The 21,400-nt window shown below is 38.8% G+C and overlaps 1 protein-coding gene across 4 annotated transcripts in view; it reads right to left on the reverse strand.

Annotated features, from left to right (window-relative positions):
• ablim3 (actin binding LIM protein family, member 3) overlaps positions 1 to 21,400 on the reverse strand; it is a 230,535-nt gene that overhangs the window by 43,638 nt on the left and 165,497 nt on the right. For 3 of the 4 annotated variants that reach the window (XR_008724242.1, XR_008724241.1, XM_055642996.1), the window contains exons 8-12: positions 17,400 to 17,458; positions 14,448 to 14,522; positions 10,894 to 11,049; positions 9,425 to 9,454; positions 6,199 to 6,328 (exon numbers count right to left, since the gene is read on the reverse strand). Coding sequence is in view for 1 of the 4 variants with exons in the window: in XM_055642996.1 (XP_055498971.1) it covers positions 6,199 to 6,328; positions 9,425 to 9,454; positions 10,894 to 11,049; positions 14,448 to 14,522; positions 17,400 to 17,458 (450 nt within the window). In the remaining 3 variants the exon portion in view is untranslated. The remainder of the gene's footprint in view (positions 1 to 6,198; positions 6,329 to 9,424; positions 9,455 to 10,893; positions 11,050 to 14,447; positions 14,523 to 17,399; positions 17,459 to 21,400) is intronic. The other variant, XR_008724243.1, reaches the window with a different exon arrangement.

A 21,400-nucleotide genomic window follows, 5' to 3' on the forward strand; every position in this document is an offset into this window, starting at 1 on the left:
CTGTTCAATAATTCAAGGGCTAGAACTGGACTCAATAAATATGTATATATTTTTGAATCCCTGATGGGCATTGAGATGACATATCCACTGATAACAAGAGTTTGTACTAATTGAAATGAATATATTAGGAAAATCAAATCAAAACAGGTGTGACCAGAAGAGTGTTGATCCTCTTCAAAAGCACTACTTTGAAAGATATTAGATTTCCCCCCATCTAAGATATTCTCCTCCTCAGTATACTTAATTTTCCTGGCTAAACTTTGATAGATATTAACGACCCTTCAGTATAGCTTTCATACACTTTAGTCCTATGTTTAAATTAATTTTTACCCGGGGTCTTATATTTACATTAGAACTGATTTTGCCTTGTAAATATGGGTAAACAGTAATTATTTCCCAAACCTCTTTCTAACTTCAAGTACGTGGGATAGGACCAGAAATGTTCTGAATGTGGATGGATTATTCATGAAATAAAATCAATATTCCATCAAGAAGTAAAATAAATACTCACCATATTCATTTAATTTAATTCTTCTCCCAAACTGGTGTTCATTGGACAAATGGTTTAATGGCCCCAACTGCCCTTCAGTATTTTACCAATGTCAAAAATCTTCACTAAATTGTGAATTTTAGTAATCTAGTCAACCAGAGTAACATTTAGCCATTTGTATTGTGATTATCTGATTTTACTCTATCCTTTTATTGAGCCCAGGCTAATCATGACACAGCCTGCATTACCCCTGCTGGGAATCAAACAAAGTAGGCTGTAATGAGTGGTACATTACTGAAATTATATTTCTCATCTTTTTGCTATCACTGTGGGAGCTATAAGACATGAATGCAGTGTCAGAGATCATTGAATGTTACTGTCATGTTATGCAGTACATCAGTATGTAACTCAAGCACTTATAATTTTATTTTAGAAAAGCTGTAGTTGAAGAAGCCAGAGAATGTTGTTGCCACTCTGCAAATTAATCAATTGATACAATTAGACAGTAAAACTTTGATTATCCAGCACCTTGGTGGTACTGGATGGGCAGATTTCTGGTGTGTTGGATGTTTTCCTTTTTACATTTTTTGCATGTTACATGAAGGTATAATAATCCTTCCCTTATACCCGTGAGTTTAATGGGAAATATACAAACATTCTGATTCCTGGATCTAGTCACAGACTTATTCATGTTTCTGACCATTAGACTTTGGACTAGTGATATACAGCATGGAAACAGGCCCTTCGGTCCATCAAAATAAATTCTCAACAAATTTCTCAATGTGAATGTAAAAATGACCACGTATGCTTGCCACTTCAGAACCCAATGATTTGACCTCTTGTCATGTTGTAAATTATAAATAAAAGAATAATAAATGAGCTTGAAAGAAAATAGTTAAATACCAGGCAAAGCAATATTTCAAAATTAGTCTGTGATGATTAATACTATAAAAATAATTTACTTGTTAATTTCCATTAGTTAAATAGTTTAGTTAAGACAAAATTACTGCTAACACTAAACTAGAGATCTGAATTATAATTACATTTGAGATACAGGAAGGAGAACAATAATCTTTTGCAGAATTTAGTCCATTTTTTTAATTGTTCCTCATTAATACAAACAGTGCTCTAATTTTGTAAAATCAATGTACTGCAATTATTCAAGCTTTCTCTTCAGAGCATCAGAGAAATGTACCTGATGGTGATGAGCTAAATGAAAAGTATCAGCAAGTAGCTATGTACATACACAATGACCATAACACGGCAAAATATAGTTGACTTTTTAACCTCCTGTTTAATCAGATGAGGTTTAGTTTTGTTTTAGTTTAGAGATACAGCGCGGAAACAGGCCCTTCGGCCCACCGGGTCCGCGCTAACCAGCAATCCCCGCACATCAACACTATCCCACTAGGGACAACTTTTACATTTACAAAGCCAATTAACCTACAAACCTGAACGTCTTTGGAGTGTTCGAGGAAACCGAAGATATTGGAGAAAACCCACACAGGTCACGAGGAGAACATACAAACTCCGTAAAGACAGCACCCATAGTCTGGATCGAACCCGGGTCTCCAGCGGTGCATTCACTGTAAAAGCAGCAACTCTACCGCTGCGCCACTGTGACTGGGTCATATAAATATATATCACTATAATCAAGCACAACTTCAATTTATCTCAATACCGAGAGTGCCTGGAAAGCGTGTCCTCCATGGAACATTAAGACTGACATGAGCATGTGAACATGAGGATCTTCAGGTGCTCCTTTTTTAAATCAAGGGGGGAAAGGTGGATGAGTATTAGTCAAGTGAGAGCTAGCATTTTAAATCTGGATAAGTAAAATATTATAGTGAATTAACTTGGGAATTGTTAAGGGAATGAAAGAATTACTGCACTGCAATAACCACATCTTTGCAAGTTATTTTCATTATTATAATGAATCCTTGATAACTGGACATATAAATCACTGAAAATAGCAAAGCAGATTAATAAAAAGATAAAAAGCAAGCCAATCTCTGGTGCTCCTTCCTAGAGGCAAAGAAATGAGAAATACAGAAGGAATGTTAAACTTGTAGGTAGACACAAAATGCTGGAGTAACTCAGTGGGACAGGCAGCAACTCTGGAGAGAAGGAATGGGTGACGTTTCGGGTCGAGACCTTTGAAAACATGCACCTGGTCTTGATGAGATCTCAATGCAAATGCCTTAAATTACAATGAAGGATGAAGATGCAATGATGTTGATGCAAAAAAGGTTCATGGAGATGATAACACCTGTAAGCAGAAATGCTTAAACAGGGAAGATTGTACAGGAAAGAGGCTCTTATTTTAGAGAAGGCAGATGGAGCAATATATTAAAGATCACAAAGAAAGAAAGAAATAGATAGTGAGAAAATATTTTCACTTGTACCAAAATTGAAAGCCACTCAATGAATAGATTTTAATAATTCCAAAAGAGTATTCAGACACTTTTCTGAAAACAATGTGGTATAAATATTTAACATACTATCGCATGTATGGTATATATACCAACCGATCAAATGGTATTGTTCCCACTAAGGAAACCTAGATGACCATATGAGAATATAAATAATGGATTGACCCCCTGGTAAAGTGGGGACAAAGGAGGCTCATATGAACCAAGAATATTAACAGAAACCAGAGGGTGAAAAAGGTTAGTTTCCATGTTGTACTCTGGATCAAAATGGATCATCTGTTTCTAATAGTGTAGATTTATAGTTGTGCAATGATATTTGTAAAATGTGATGCATCAGATGATGCGATGCTTGTTTTGGTATGGGAAAGTAAGCATAGTTCTACAGTTCACATTCTAGGAAATAACTGTTGCTCATATGTTTTAATTTGTTGCATGTCTATGTTCTGTAACTATATTCAGTATTCCAAGTGAATGTTGTGATGCAGTGGGAGAGGGTCAGGATAATCACACTCCAATATAATCAGACCTACTTGAGACTGGCTTCCACAAGACGTTCACCAATGAACCAATTTTTCATGGGCCACTGAAATGCAAGTCATATTTAGCAATATAGAGAATTGAATCAGTTCAAGCTTAGAAGGCACTAAGATTCTACGGGGTTGTCCCATTGCGGCAACCTAATCCGCGAGTTCTGGCAAGTTTGCCCTCGACTCATACTCCCAGCAGGGTCAACAGAAGGTCTTAGGAGGTCTTTGTAACTCTCCTTCATGCTCGAGAGTAGTCCCCCACGTACTCAAGGCCTCAGCTAGATTGCAGCGTATTTCTCAACACGTAGAAAAATGCCCGCGAATAAAAAAAGGTCGCCATGGAAAAAATTGATACTTTTTTTACTCGTAGGTTTAGTCGAAGTGGGTCGTAGTAGGTCAGTATGTTATTCGTAGGTAATCGAGGGTAGTCGAATGTAATTGAAGGTAGTCAAAGGTAGTTGTAGATAGTCTTCAACATAGCCGAAGGGAGGTCGAAGGGAGGTCGAAGGAGATCGAAGAAGGTGGTCTTCACTCGCCACAATTTGGTGTCCAATTTTCCCAAAGCTAGTCGAAGCTAGTCTTCAACATAGTCGAAGGAGGTCAAAGGAGGTCTTCAACATGACATTTTTTCAAACTCTCCTAAACTCGCCAATTAGGTCGCCACAGTGGGACAGTAATTGCCAATAAAATTATGGCATACAGTTTGGAAAGGAAGTTACTATATTCATAGGGGAAAAATAAAAATTCACCTCCTTTTAGATATCATAGCAAGTGTTCATATTTTCCTTTCCAGTTGAAACCCCTCCACATGGTTACTGATTCCATGAACACCAAGCTCTCTTTTCTCGTCCATTTCCAATCAAGCAGTTGAAGGCTAACTCAAATAAAAGCTTCAGTGATTGGAGATTTTTTGTTAGATTATGAGATTTGGGATGGTAATCTAAAACTGGTAAATGGCAATACGGAGAAGTGTGAATCTAAATGAAAAGAGAAGTCAATGACATGTTCAATTTCAAATATTCCTATCAGTGCAGTGGCTCAGCGGTAGAGTTGCTGCCTTATGGTGCCAGAGACACTGGTTTGATCCTAACTATGGGTACTGTCTATGAGAAGTTTGTACGCTCCCCCTGAGACTGTGCGGGTTTCCTCCGGGTGCTCCTCACACATTCCAAAGACGTGCAGGTTTGTAGGTTAATCGGCTTCTGTAAAATTATTCCTAGTGTGTAGTGATCACTGGTCATCTCGGACTCGGTGTGCTGAAAGGTGTGTTTCTACGCTGTATCTCTAAACTAAACTACACCAATGCCTATTTGATTCCAGTCAGTGGGAAGCAAAACAGAATGTCTTTGTTTTTCATTTCCAACCTCGGAAGACTGAAAACAATTACAGTGATACTGCTGTCAAGGTGAGGTAATCCAGCAGACACTCAGAACCATCCCATAGACCTCACTGGTTTGTAAGTTGCAAAAGCAACATCTTAAAGCCTTTGCTAGTATCACAATAACTACTCTAAATATATTTACATTTTCCTCATGATTTTTTACCATGGGAAAAACACTTTTGCCTCAAATGTTAATTATTAGAATATCTATATGCCTGTTTCAGTGAACATTTGTTTTTACTGCATACCATATGCAAAATGCAAATGTTCAATTGATGGCCGTTGTGAATGAATGCCTGAGCATTACAATGCATGGAATCACATGGCAGATTTATAGTTGTGCCTATCAAAATGATATTCCTACAGCAGTACCACATTGAAACTGGCATGGTGATATTTATATTCAGTGAGGGTGATGTCAAAATGCTTGACCGCTTACATTAGTTATCTTGTTTACAAGGAAGAAAATGGAAAGGCTAGATATTTTAAGAAATGAAATTATAATAAAGTTTGACACAAAATGCTGGAGTAACTCAGCGGGTCAGGCAGCATCTCTGAAGAAGGGTCTCAACTTGAAACGTCACCTTTTGTCCAGAGATGCTGCCTGACCCGCTGAGTTAATTCACCATTTTGTGTCTATTTGTGGAGAAGGTGGATAGGCAAATTTTCAGATAGGGACCTTTCTTCAAGCTGTTGGGTCCAAACCCTAAAATGCACCTATCCATTTCTCCAGAGATGCTGCCTGACCCGCTGAGTTACTCCAGCATTTTGTGTCTAACTTTATAGTAATTTCTTAAAATATCCAGACATTTCTATCTTTGGTATAAACCAGCATCTGCAGTTCATTTTTTTAAATAATAAAATTAGTTGGCCTTCCTTTAACATTTTCTAGTAGAGTCACTTTATTCTACTGGAGAAACATGCCACAGTTTGCTTTTTGTGAGACAAAGTTTGCACTGGGTATGTTACTCATCTGGGAATACCTTATGAAACCAAAGTTCAATGTCAACATGTTTATTTAGCTTAATCTTACAAATTATCCACTTACTCATTGAAATTTGACCCAGAATTAACTTCTTTTTTTCTACATTTTCAAGAATTTCCGTCTCTGGATAGCAATATTGTGTGTGTCTCGTATAACTTAGGAGATGCTAAGACACAATTACTGAACCTAAATTAATCTCGATGGACGAAACATTCAATATTCAGTTAAGTGACTATGCACTACAATTCATTCAACGGACAGATAATACAAAAGCAGTTCCACGTGTTAAGTATATTTTCCTTTAATAATAGAATAGTGCTTTAGTTCTTACATTTCAAAATGAATTCATCAGATCAACTTACTGGTTCAAGGACAGTCATTACCTGGTCTGTGATAATGTTGGGGTGATCGGGGCATTGTGGGAGACATTCCTTGTCGACTGTATGTGGGCGAGTCAATGTATCCAGGACTGGACGATCTCCTCTGCCTTAAATCCATCCCGTCATACATGTCCTACACAATACAATAGGAACATCCTCAGCATGACGTCATGCAATTTGTTCCTTTTGTAACAAATTAGCAACTCGGTACATATATTGCTTGTAGTACAGTGATTGAGGAGATGGATGTGGGATTCCAGACGGAGAAGTTAAAAGAAATATTCATGAATAAATGTGCATATCATATAAATATATTGAACAGATTATGTGACCTTAATTTGGTTGTGTAGCGATTACTTGAGCAGATCCTATATTTCCATACAAACCACCAAGGTTGATATGAAAAAACGATAATCATCAAAGAGTAATATTTGCATCAGAACCTTTGTTAAGGTCAATGAGTGAATTATTAGATGTATAAAACACCAAATATTTTGTTGTATATTTTATAGTTGTGGCCAACTCTAGGCCAAGTTCTGATTTTACAACTACAGCATTGAAACATGCAATCACATCAAACACATGTCCGATATGTAAAGCAATATAGTTAGAAGGAAGAATTATTTTGCAGCTCAGCCTGACTGTAACCGGCAAACCATTACACATTATTTGTTGCAATAAAGATTGCACTGTTCTTTTAAATACATGCATCAGAATATTATTTATGAACCCTATGATCTGTCCACTGCTGCATCATCCAAGGAATAGAATTACTGTATTTTGATTTTCAGAAGTGAAACAAATAGGTATTCCGGTTCCATTCATGGTTCATATTTTCATTTTATCTGTTCAGCACAATGGAGACACTCAGCAGAGTTGTGAAACCTTTTCACAGGAAGAACTGAAGCACTGAAGATGCATGATGTTCCAAGCACCCAGTCAGTCTTATTAGTAGAGATTATAGTGTGACTACCTTAGCTGTTTAATCAGCTGAGGAATACAGTGTGATTCATCGAAACAATGCATTAATCATAAGGTACATAATATATTAATTGTACCTAATGCCATCAGTTTGATATGATGTACATCTAATTAAAGTGTCTTGTACAAATACTTATTGCTTTCTATTAAATGAGAGTCTAATGTACTCCAAATAGTGAGTGTTCTAGATATTATACATGAAAATACTCTCTGCAATCAGAAGATTATGTTGAAGCTATATAGAACACCAGCCACACTACAATTGTAGTATTGTATACAATTCTAGAAAGACCACAGAGAGAGGGCAGAAAATGAGGGAGTGCATCCATAGATTTCAATTGGAGTAGGTAGGTTTCACAACAAAGATGTATTCAAGATCATGACTGATTTAGATTGGGTTAATACAGAGTGCATGTTTTGGGGACAAAGGGACATAGAGTCGAAACCATAAGCAAAAGCTTCAGGGGAGATGTAAGAGATATGTTTTTTCTATCATGTAAGTAGCTATGATCCAAATTTGCTGTCTATAAAAATCGTGGAGACAGAGTTAGGGCTGTCAACAGGGAATGGGTTATGCACCTGAGGGAATATAACATTTACTGCTAAGGGTAAAAGGAGAAATGGGACTGACAGGATTGAGCTAACAGCAACTCACAGGCTTGATGAATCGAGACTTGAGTATAATTCCTGCAGTGATGATTTTATGACATTAAATTCTCAATAATTAAATAAGTGTATTTATTTCAAATATATGTTCTCCTAGCTGCAGCTATATTTTGCTATCAATTAATTTATGGATTAAAATCATATTATACATTTCATAATTAAGTTCAAATTGCAAGTGCAATGTATGTTGTTTTGGAAGAGAGATGGGGTTAAGGGCGATTAAATAATTAGAAAGGTTGGAAAAATAGCTGCTGTCTGCGGGTTTCACAATTAATTTTGTTTTTCAACAAAATAAGTACTTATCAGCAAAGCTATTGAAAAAAATTGAATATTATGGCTTCAATCTTCAATAAATTTTGCTTTGCTGGATGTCATTCAGTGGAGAATCATCTGCAAAACCTCGAGGTAAAACGCTAAAGGCAGCACCTCTGACATCTTGCTCCAGTGCTGCCTTTAGCATTAAGTCCAGGGCTGAAACACAAACAATCTGAGCTGACAGACCCAACGCACTTCATACCTAAACATTCAGCTTTACCCCAGTGGTGCTGGGCATCTCTAGCGTAACCTAATTTATTTCATTATACAGCTACATCTCTTCACCAGATAAAAGCTGTCCAGGGTCTGACCTCCCTAGAGGAGCATGGGTGAAGCTCAACAGACTTCATACTGGAGTTGGGCGTTTCAATGCCAACATGTGGAGATGGGGACTCCTCCAGAGCCCAGCCTGTGAATGCAGAGCAGAACAACAGACAGCCAACCATGTAATCTCTGGGTGCCCGCTCTACCACCCACCAAATGGAGCTCGGGGCCTGGCAGACATTGACGCAGAGACAATAACCTGGCTGTTCAACACCCGGCTTGAGATCTAAGTATTCCTTTGGTTTATGTTTAATTCACAAGAAGAAGAAGAACTTTGTGATTTTAATTAATTTCTTTAAAGTGATTTTATTTATAGTTATTTCTTGAAAATTATTTGAAACCACCTAATTTTTAAAATTATTTGAATCTACCTGGCACTTTAAACACTTTAGAGGACTTTGAGACCAATGAGAATGTCAGACTCAGCCATCTGAGACCGAGTTGTACATGTGGCCAGTGCTACTGAATTGGGTGGCTACAATAGGTAGGTTCCCACAATTTAAAAAGAAATTGCTGCCGAAACTCAGTGGGCAGTGCCAGTGTGGAGTATAAAGAACAATAGGTGTTTCAGTTGGAGACCCTGCATCAGGATTTATCCCTTTGCCTCCACAGATCCAGTTTGACCTACTGAGTTTCTCCAGCAGTTTACTTTTTGCTCCAGATTCCAGCATCTGCAGTCTCTCGTGTCTCCAGGTTTTGAGGCTGATTGGATAGGCAGAGTTGCAAAAGATTCATCATAGACATGGGGAAGCCACTGAGGAAGTGATGGGGAAGAGAAAGAAGGAAGCATGCCACATTGGTGGGCAGGATTGAGGATGATCTAACCCAATAAAATATTGGTCTCACTTATCTGTACACAAGCCTCTAAATACATTCCATCATTATAACAAACAATTAACAGATATAACAACGATATAACAACGATATAACAGATTGCAATTACCTGCGAGTATGGTGACAGCATTCCAAGTGACTATAGTAGAAGAATAATAAAATATGGCACTTAGGGCATGAACAAACCAAATATTTCAGACATAACCTTAAAGGCAAATTTTACAGCTGAGTGCTAAGTAATGGATCACTAAATGGTTTTGCTCCCTGCTACAATGGTTAATCACTTTTAATGCGTAATTTGTTTTACATAATTTATTCACTCATCATGAGATGAGAGGCACCTGTCTACCACAAAATAACGAATGAGCAGGGTTCTAGACATAGTTATTATTTGTTTTGAATGAGTAGATTGTTAAATGGCAGAAATCATGCAAGAGGTTACTGAAAAATATATAGTGTTGCCTTCGGAGAAGATTAGATACAATGAGTGAATGGAATTGATGCAGGTTAAAAGTGTTGCATATGCTAATTATCATTCATTTAAGACACATTTACTTAAGTGTAGTTGGGTTATTTTACTTATTATGACATTAGTACTGTATATACTGACCAAGATCTAATTTAAGTCTCAAAAGTTAAAAAAAATAAAATAAAAAGGTTAGAGGAAATTTTTTGAAGCTTTTTTCATGATATCATTTTCTTGGAAATGTACTTACAGTTTTTGTGAAATTATGCTGGCAATTCCATGAATTTTTTTGCTGCTGCTGCTGCTGCTACTACCTCTACTACTCCCATGACTACTCCTACTGCTACTACCATAACCACTACTACCACTACTAACATAATAACTATTATTATTACCACCATTACTACTATGTGGCTAATGGAATTTATTAAAAAATGTTTAATTTGCATATAGGTTTATTGAGTGCTCTATCATCAGATGCATTTGCAAATCTATATCACATTTGGGTGTTAGATATTCTTGAGGAAAATATAATTTGTCAAGCAGCTGTGGACCAACATGCTTCATAAATCTGACAAAGCATAAAACGTAGATAAGAAAAACACTTTCAGAATTAACCGTCCATGACATTCAATTATCTTTACAGATTTAAAGAATAATGAGCACAAAATGAAGTGGTGGAAGGACTTAAGCAGGTCAGGCAGCATCTATGATAAGGAAATGGGCAGATGATGCTTTGTGTTGGAACCCTTCTTCATGCTGCCTAACCCTTTGATTCCTCCAGCAGTTTGTTTTTTGCTCCAGATTTCAGCATCTGCAGTCTCTTTCATCTCCATTTTATGTGAAATAAGAATAAAGGTTTTTAAAATAGCAAGCTGGTGTATGGATTTGCACAAAGACGTTCTGTTTATTTTAAACAGGGGTGTTGTGGAATGCTATGAGCATGCAGAGGAGGAATTACTCTTTCCGACTATTACCATCAATTCAAAGCAAACAGGAAGACAAAGAGAACAAGACACAGGTGAGGTGTGTAAGGTTTGGACTGAACATTCTTCAAATGGTGGGGAGGAAAGACCATTTCATGCGAAAAAATGTGTTTAGTTGCACAGTACCTCCCCAAAACTGTATCTTTCAAGTCTGTCTTCTGATGCAGATTTTTGATATTGTTCATAGGAAACCAGATCAGGACGTTGGACATCATAGATAGTTTTAACTTTGGGAAGAGCAGCCAGATCCCTATAGTCAAGTATTTCATTATCCACCTTTGCCTGAGTTTAAGATGATGGAAAGAGGACAAAAGAGGGAATCAGAAGAAGATGTTAGCTACAAAGATGCAGACAGTTGAAAGGATACATTTTAAATTATTGATTCCAGAGTTTAATTTATTAGTTCATGAAACTGCCACATTGAAGCTATTACAGGATATGATTGTTAGATTTTAATTACAAGACAGAGAAAACAAAATTAACGTCGTTAGTGTGATCATGTCTCTGTGTACAAACTCCCACATTTGAAGAAGCATTACAAATTCTCATTCACTTGGAATTAGTACACTGAATGATTAAAGAAAAGCTACCTATAGCTTTGAAACCTTTTTTATGTTGCAGGAAATACAATAATAGTTACCTAATTGTAAATTATTGGAATTGCTGAATGAGATCTTGGATCACTTAAATCAAACATGAAAAATGAAATTGGTCACAGACATTAAAAAGCAGTTTCCCTCTGAAGTTCCTTCCAGCATCAGTAACATGGAAAGACATCTATAACTTCTGTTTTCACCCAACAACCAGATCGTAGACCTGCAGATCACTGTTGCAGCTGAAAAGCTGATTGTTAGGCTCCAGGGCACAGTAATGATGCTCAAAAAGATTTGTTCAAATCACACATTTGTTCTATATCTCTCTACATCACCGTCTATACCTCTCGTTTCCCTGTCCGCTGACTTTAGTCTGAAGAAGGGTCTCGACCCAAAACGTCACCCATTCCATCTCTCCAGAGATGCTGCCTGTCCCATTGAGTTACTCCAGCATTTTGTGTCTATCTCCGGTGTAAACCAGCATCTGCAGTTCCTTCTTTCACACAGGCTGATGCTGAATGAAACAATTCTAGTATTTATTTTGTTCATACTGACAAATTACTGGAATGGGCTATTTAGGCCTTTAATTTACATGCATAGAGCTCAAATATTTGCTTGGTTACCTATCATAGGCACTTGAAAAATTATCTGAAGCAATAGATTTTGACCTTCTTTCAGGCCTGTAAAATTGATTATTTAGCTTCTGGCAGAATACAAGATGCAACATGCCCCAACTTTGCTTTCTTACAGGTGTTTTAAGAAATGTGTGTAATAACCTCGGGGGGAGTTACTCCCCAGCTTGAACCTCTCTATGGATATTAGATCACTCTGTTAATAAGATGCATCAGCAAATATTAATTGATGCTCACAGGGCAGTTCACAATAAAACTAGGTGTGGAAAATAAACAAACTTTGCAGGACTTTATGTCCCATTGGAAATGCTTTGTTACCTTCTGAGAAAGATTTATACAGGTGCACAACCTTTTATCCGAAAGCAGACACTTTTCGTAATTCGGAATTTTTCGGCCTTCGGAATGGAAGGTTTTTAGCGTAGATTTTAACGGCTGGCTCAGTGGTAGAGTGCTCGGCTCATAATCCGCCAGGTCGCGAGTTTGCGCCTCGATCCCGGCAGTTACTCGGTCGCGAGTTTGAGTCTTCAATGTAGTTTTTTCTTGCAGAATAAATGTTTGTATGAAATGCAGTGTAGGAGAGGTGTACTGACTGTGTGGGCAGAACTTTGGAAGTGATTGCCCACCAGACTCAAAAGCCGCTGTGTCTCCCTGTCCCTGGGATAGCAGGGGGCGATCAAACAGCACAATACCCCCCTTCCCCTCCAACTCCAGAGGAATCCGCTCCCCGATGGGCCGCTACGGCGACAAGTGGCAGTTTGCCCACAGCCCGAGCTGCGCCACCCCAAGAACAAGACGTACCTTGCACACCATCAGCTTCTGCCCCTACGGGGAGCGTGTTCCTCTGGAGTTGGAGCGGGGCTGGGCTGGAGTTGCTGATCTGGGATCTCCGTGCCTGCAGTGGGCCTGGGGGTCGGTGTCCCGATGAGGAGGCGCAGCTCGGGCTGTGGGCGAATTGCCACTTGTCGCCGTAGCGGCCCATCGGGGAGCGGCTTCTGGTGGTCCTGACGTCTCCGGCCAGTTTGCAGTTTTCCTCTGGAGTTGGAACAGGGCTGGGCTGCTGCTGGCTGTGGGTCTCTGGGATCTCCGTGCTTGCAGTGGGCCTGGGGGTCGGTGTCCCATTGGTCCTGACGTCTCCGGTGACTAGCACTGACCTGCTGGCATCGCCAACGTGAAGACAGTGCAAAGCCCCACGCCGGTGCAATGGGCGGGGAGCTGGAGAGGGGAGGGAAGGGGTCACACGCATGGCCGGGAAGCAGAGAGGAGTAGGTGGGGTGAAACTGAAGGGATCGACAATCTGCTGCTGCCTGCCCGCTGATTTAAAAAGTTCCCACGCAAGACTCACGATACACTGTGTATCGTGAGTCTACCGTGGGAACTTTTTAACTCAGCGGGCAGGCAGCAGCAGATTGTCAATTATTAACCCTCCCGCGCAATATACCCTCACCTTCTCTTTTATGAATGGGGATTTAGTTCCCCTTTCTTCGAGGACCGACCGGAGGTTCCGCTGTCACCTCTGCGGGCTGCTCTCCGTGAACATCTTCAAGGACCTTTCTTCAAGGACCGAAAATATGTCCGCTATTCGGAGCTTTTCGTTATTTGGAACTTCGGATAAAAGGTTGTGCACCTGTATTTCAAAGCAACCTGCCACACAGTCTTCAGGACTCCCTTTTGGGACCAGCGTTGGATATACCTTGACTGCAGTTTTCACTACAAATGAATCTTAAAGTTCCAAATATTGTGGTTCAATCCTGACTTTGAGAGTTGTCCATGAGGATTCTCATATACAACATTCTCCCTTTATTCCAGTTTCCTCCCAAGTAGTAAAGATGTGCTGATAAGGTAACTGGATAATGTAAGCTGTCCTTTGTGTGGATAGAAAGGAGGACAATTGGTGGAGGGGGAGAACATTGATTTTACAAATAAGAGTTTATTCTTAATACTTGGTTTGGCCACAGGGTAAGATAGTGATAGCTTAAATTTATCTTCCGTCCAAAGCTTCTCCATGAACTGAAAAGAATTGGATTATTAATGACTGGGTTAACTGTTTGGAGAGAGATTAGAATGCATTTTAACAGCATTGAGCAAGAGGAGGGGAGGAAGCACACTCTGTTAATTAGCAAGCATGACAGAAAGTTGTAAAGCTGTGTGAAAAGTTGGTTTATTTAAATCGCTTTGGGCAATAAAGCTTTCCTTACAGATGAGTACTGTCTTACAAGGTACAATCTTTTACAAACACACATATATAGCAGGTTGGTCTGATGGTTGAAGGCGTTGGGGAGTGACTGCCCAAGATGATATGAGATCCTCAGACTCTGCTGTTGAGTCAGTTTGGAAAAATATAATTTAATTTTATAATAACTAACCTTAAGTAAATTCCACTGCTATTTCCCTGAGACTTTTTATGAGTTTCACTTTGCATAGTCAGCTGTAATTCCTGATTGAAGAAAGTACTTACACAGATGACCCGATTAGGTGATCCTGAAATACTGGATCCAGGAGGAGAGATTGAAGCTTCCGAGGCACGCCTATGCTGTAAAAACATCGGACTGTGATGAAATTCATCTTGACATTTTGTAATGTCACCAAAATTGATCCAACACACACAGCCAAAGCTTCCAATATTAACAACCTTGTATAACGTCTTCATTAAAATATTATTATTTAAGTATCCCCCAAAGACAATATTGTTGGGGAATGTGGGAAATTTGCAGCACAGAGTTATGTTATTTGAGCACTCCCTTTTCTGGCTCTGGCTGTTCCTATACTAGACTTTCTGACCTATATTGAAAACTCTCTGACCTTTTGGCCCTTGTTTATTTTATGGAACTTCCCTGTTTGTCTTGTGAACCAACTTAATCATAGTCAAGTATTGCAGTCCTCCACATAGCTTGGAAACTTGTAATGATAGAAAAAATGATGTATCTCCAATCCACCATTCCTCTGCTCACCATTGTAGGCACAGCAAACCAGAAATGCAAACTATGTTCCTCTTACTTGCAGACCAACAATGTTGTATCTGGTGTTAAAATGGTTAGAAATTAGAGAGGTGTTGTTTTTGTTTATTTGCATCCCTTGGAATTATCAATGTGCTTGAAATATGTAGAATAACATTGTCCTCAAACATAAAAAAACTGTGGGCATTAGAATTTTTTAGCATTTGCATCCGTAGAGGCAACTGCGGTGGCCTCAATATGCCTGACTTTGGGTGAACTTCGGGTTGGGGACTGGACATTGTGCCTTCCCCCCACAGTGGTATCCATTGTGGGGGGATGATTTTTTGTCTGTACGTAATCCTGTTAGTCTTTGTCCAAGATGGCTGCCGTGAAGAGAGAGTGGACGCTGGCGCGCTTTAGCTGCCGTTGCTCTCTCTTCACATTGTGTTTTTGAGTTTTTGTTTCTGGACTGAATTCTGTTTTTAATTTGTGTTTCTGTGTGATGTCTTTATTATTTATTTTATTCTGATTATATGTTTTTTATTTCTGTTAATCTTTGTAAGGTGTCCTTGAGATGTCTGAAAGGTGCCCAAAAATAAAATGTATTATTATTATTATTAAGTGACTCTGGGTGGTACAGACCAGACAGAGCTGTATGATCATGACGTGCAGCTTTGCTGCAGCATCAGTAATCATTTTGATAACGGAAACGGCTAAGGCTCTCCAACTGGCTACAACAACTCTTTTGGCCATTCAAAATAAAAACACCAAGCATTTTCTTTCAACTCCTGAGGTCTGCTCAAGTGCCTTGCAACAATTAGTTTACTGAGGTGATGCCCCAGATTATTGTTAAAGGTACAGTATTCCACCTGAACATAAAAATATTCATGGCTTGGAAGAAACTCTCCACTGTATATGCAACATTATAATTCCTGCAATGGTTGTTTTGATGTTCAAAAAAAAAAAAACATAATCAGAAAAGGAGACGTAATGTGTAAGTTTTCAGTTGATATGAAAATTGGTGGTGATGATAGTAGTGTAGAAGGTCGTCTAAGGCTACAAAAGGATGTGGATTAGATGGAAAGTTGAGCAGAATGTTGGCAAATATAATTTATTCCTGACGTGCAAGGTGATGCATCTTAGGAAGTCAAATATAGGGTAAGAATGTACAGTAAAGGTAGCTCATTATGGAATGGTGATGAACAGAAGGACCTTGAATTCCAAACTTCACTAACCGTGGCAACACAGGTAGAGAAGGTGGTGAATAAAGTACATTTCATTATGGATTGCCTTAATAAGTTGGGACATGGAATATAAAAGATGGGAAGTTATGTTGCAACTTTGTAAAACACTGGTTGGACTATTGCCTGCATTTCTGGTCGCTACACTACAGGGAGGTGTGGCAGTGCTGGAGAGTGCAGAGGAGATTCACCAGGATGTTGCCATAATTGGCATATTTTGTTGTGAGAAGAGAATGGATCAGCTGGATATGTTTTCCCTGGAGTGAAGGAGGCAGAGTGGTGATCTGATGAAGGTACTATATATAAAATTATCAGATAGTAAGTAGGCAGAATATTTTTCCCATGGTCGAGAGTATCTAAAACAAAAGGATATAGGTAAAACATGAGAGGAAAGCATATTAAGTGGATTTACGGGGAAGGTTATTTTTCACAAGGAGACTGGCTGACATCCAGAATGTGCAGCCAAATACATTTAAGGGATAGTAAATAGGCAAGACATAGAAATGTATGTACCTAATGTGGTTAAATGGGATTAATGGTCTAAAAGACTGGTATGGACATGGTAGGCCAAAGCACCCGTTTCTGTGCTGTACAATTCTGTGACTCTAAACATTTTCTGAAAACAAATTTTGATTAAACATCAGCTGATTAATTTGCAAAGACCAGAACAATTTAACGTGGGAAATTGAATGGAATGTATGGAAACTAGGCACGAGATTGCTAATTCAGCAGGTATGAAATTCCTGCGGATTTCAAGTATGTTGGCAAGAGAATGTGTTCAATTCCATCAAAGGATTGGCTGTTACCAGGGTTGTAACGATTTTGTAGATAGTTTTCCTCAACATTTCTATTTACTGTGCCTACTGAAGTGATCGTTAATTTAGACAAATGATAAAATAAATTCAGCTTTTCCTTGACTGAAAAATTTAAAAGTAAATCATATTTTAACTTCAGCTGCCTTTGATTATATTAGAACCAGACTGTAAAATTCTTCATTCCCCAAACGGAGTTAATATTTCACATATGAAGTGTACAGAACATTCAGCATTGCTTTAACTCGAAAGTGTCTCTGTCTTGCAGATGTCAACTTAGAAATTATTAGTTGTTCAATTTTGAAATAGTATTATATATTATTGTCTATATATATCAACTGGCATGTCAAAAGAATTTCACGTTATAACATTCAGTTAGCCAGTGTAATAGGCATTTGTTTTGTGGATGTGTTATAGCTACCCGTAGCTTCTTTTCCATTCTTGCAGACTGTTTACAAAGGGGATGCCATACTTCACAGCCTGAAACAGAAAAGCATACCAATCAAGCCTAATATTCGACAATGTTGCTGCAAATTGTACAGCTTTGTCACCTTGTGATGTGACAATAAACCAAAACGTATGGCATCTTTCCCATCAGTTGTATACTCCACAGATTTGCTTTGTAGATTTCATTTCAGCCCTAACAAAATGAATTAAAATAGGACGCATTAATATAGTGACTATACAGGTAATCCTTGCATTTTTGGCATTGGTCCAGAAGTTTCACTTGACTCTGTGGTGCAACTATCTGAACATATACAACTGGACTACAGGGGCTGTCCCACTGCGGCAAACAAATTGTCGAGTTTAGAAGAGTTTAGGAGAGTTTGAAAAAGTTAAGTTCAAGACCTCCTTCGACTATGTAGAAGACCTCCATTGATCTCCTTCGACTATGTTGCAGACTAGCTTTGGGAAAATTGGACACCGAATAGTGGAGAGTGAAGACGACATCCTTCAATCTCCTTTGACCTCTCTTTGACTAAGTTGAAGACTATCTACAACTACCTTAGACTACCTTCGATTACCTTCGACTACCCTCGATTACCTACGAATAACATGCCGACCTACTACGACCTACTTCGCCTAAACCTACGAGTAAAAAAAATATCTATTTTTTCCACGGCGACCCTTTTTTTACTCATGGGCATTTTTCAGCATGTTGAAAAATACGCCGCAACCTAGCTGAGACCTCGAGTACGCGGGGACTACTCTCGAGCATGAAGGAGAGTTACAAAGACCTCCTAGGACCTCGTGTTGACCATGCTGCGAGTATGAGTTGAGGGCAAACTCTTCTAAACTCGCCAATTAGGTTGCCGCAGTGGGACAGCCCCTTATAGCTTCTAACATGTTCTCAAATGAAATGGTGTGAGTTTTTTTTCCAAGACCATTAAAGCTTTTTGCTGGTTTAATGTTCCAACAAAATCACTAGCTCGAAAATACATTTAAAAATTCATAAGCTTTACAGTGCAATTTCCTCAGAAACATCTTGTAACATAATTCACCTGGAGTTTGTTTTTATAGCACCCAATGTTTTCAAAGTTTTAAACGATCACTTGCGCAATAAATATTTGCAATTCCTGGCCATGTTCAACAGAGATTGTGCCCTGCAGCCACTGTAGAAAACCACATTCTGAATATGAACATGTATGGGAAAATGGTTGGAGCAAGTCTGAACAGGTTATAGAAATGTTAAAACCATTAATGAAATACTCGTCAATAAAGTGGAAATTATTTTAACAAATGAAAGATGTGTAAATATTGAAAAACTGAAGAACATAGAAAGATTTAGACTTGATAGTTCCAGTTCAAAATGTATACCATAATATATGCTCTTCTTATCAATGGCAATTTTGTTTAACACATTTCTACCTTGTTGAGGCAGATCATAAACAAATATTATTACAGCCCCACCACTTCTGCTATAGAGTTTCATTCAAAGCCTCTTGTAAATCACATCATCAACTTACATTAAGCAAGCATATTGTGCATAGTATAGCATTCCAGGACATGTCATGTTAGCATTATCAAATTTTAGCTTTATTTTGAGAGATGCAGTGTGGAACAGGCCCTTTGACCCACCAAGTCTGCACTAATCAACAATCACCTGTGCTCTTGTTCTATTTTCCCAGTTTTACATCCTACTGGCTAGAGGCAATTTACAGAAGCCAATTAACCTACAAACCTGCACATCTTTGGAATATGGGCGGAAACTGGAGGTTTCAGAGAAAACCCACACGATCACAGAAAGAACGTACAAACATCGTACAGACAGCACCTGTAGTCAGGATCAAACCTGGGTCTCTGGCACTGTAAGGTAGCAACCTTACTTCTGTGCCACTGTGCTGCCAAATGCTGAGATGTAAGAACACGTACCCAAGTACTTTGGCAATTACGCGTATTCTATGGTATACCTTAAAGGTCATCTTAAATTTTAGAGATTAAAGGGGGCAGTAAGGCTAAAGGAAGGAATTCCAAAAATAAAGTTCTGACAGCTGATGGCAATTTTGCAGTTTAAAATCAGAGATATGCATTGAAGGAGAACAATGATGTTGGAATAACATCTGTATCAGTCTGACTAGAGAACAGAAGTTGGTCTGAATTAGGATCTGTGCACTACAATGTTTTGATGAGTTCAAATTTATGGGGGGTTGATGATGTGAGGATAAACTGGAAACCATTGCACTTGTTAAGCTTGAAGATAATAAAGACATTGGATGAAAGTTTCAGACGTTGATGATCTGAAACAGAGGCGAAGGCAGATGATGTGATGGAAATGGAAGCACTTTGCTTACAGATTGATATATTGTCAATAAAACACTAAAGACTGTCATATGATGAAAGAATGGAGTGACTGGACTTATATTCACTGGAATTTAGATGAAGGAGAGGGGATCTTAAAGAAACATATAAAATAATTTTGGGAATGGACACGCTAGATGCAGGAAACATGTTCCCTATGTTGGGGAGTCCAAAACCAGGGGCCACAGTTTAAGAAAAAGGGGTAGGCCAGTTAGAACTGAGATGATGAAAAACTTTTTCACACAGAGAATTGTGAATTTATGGAATTCTCTGCCTCAGAAGGCAGTGGAGGCCGATTCACTGGATGCATTTAAAAGAGTTCGATAGAGCTCTTGGGGATAGCGGAATCAAGGGGTAGGGCAGAAGGCAGGAACGGGGTACTGATTGTGGATGATCAGCAATGATCACATTGAATGGTGGTGCTGGCTCGAAGGGCCAAATGGCCTACTCTTGCACCTCTTGTCAATGTATCTATGCCTCCATGACTTGGTTTGGTACAGATTATGACAAGGGAAAGTGTCTTTACAATCACTTCCACTTGAAATCTACATTGGTGATTTCATTTTTTGAACACATTTTGAATCTAGACAAAAGTTTAGACCTATTTTAATAACAATATGAAGACATAATTATTTTATATCACAGGTTGAGCCACAGACACGTTTCTGTCACTTTCAAGTGAATAGTATTAAAATGTTCCAGTGACAGGACATTTTTGATCTATAAGGAAAGGAAACAGAAGAAAAATAAACAGTCATCAATCTCAAGGAAACTTAGTGAATCATACAATGTCCCACAGTGTAGAAACAGCCACAGGCAAGTAAACATCGAACATAGAACAGTACAACACAGGATTAGGCCCTTTGGCCCACAATGTATGTACTGAACATAGAAACATAGAAACATAGAAATTAGGTGCAGGAGTAGGCCATTCGGCCCTTCGAGCCTGCACCGCCATTCAATATGATCATGGCTGATCATCCAACTCAGTATCCCTTACCTGCCTTCTCTCCATACCCCCTGATCCCCTTAGCCACAAGGGCCACATCTAACTCCCTCTTAAATATAACATGATGCCAACTCTTACCTGTCTGCACATAATCCATAAGCCTCCATTCCCTGCATGTCCATATGCTGATTCAAAAGTCTCTTAAAAGTTACTGTCATATCTGCCTCAACCAATATCCCCGGCAGCACGTTCTAGGCTCTCACCGCCCTCTGTGCAAAAAAAAACACCCTGCACATCTCCATTAAACATTGCTTCTCTCACCTTAAACCTATACTGTCTTATATTTGATATTCCACTCTGGGGGAAAAGGTACTGACTACCTTTGCTACGCTATCTATGCCTCCCAAAACGTTACATACTTATATCCAGTCTCCCTGCAACCTACTGTTTTCCAGAGAAGACAATGCAAATCTGTCCAACCTCTCCCTGTAGCCAAAACCTTCTAATCCAATTTTGGTAAACCCTTTCCAAACCCACCATATCCTTCGTGTAATGGGGCGACCAGAACTGCATGCAATATTCCAAATTCACTATACAGTTCTGAATTACTGTGAAATTTCTCCCTAACAACCCTTTCAAAAAAGTAAAGAAGTATTTCAAAAATCAGTGTAACA

Source organism: Leucoraja erinacea, chromosome 11, assembly GCF_028641065.1.
Source record: "Leucoraja erinacea ecotype New England chromosome 11, Leri_hhj_1, whole genome shotgun sequence".
Taxonomy (NCBI): Eukaryota; Metazoa; Chordata; class Chondrichthyes; order Rajiformes; family Rajidae; genus Leucoraja; species Leucoraja erinaceus.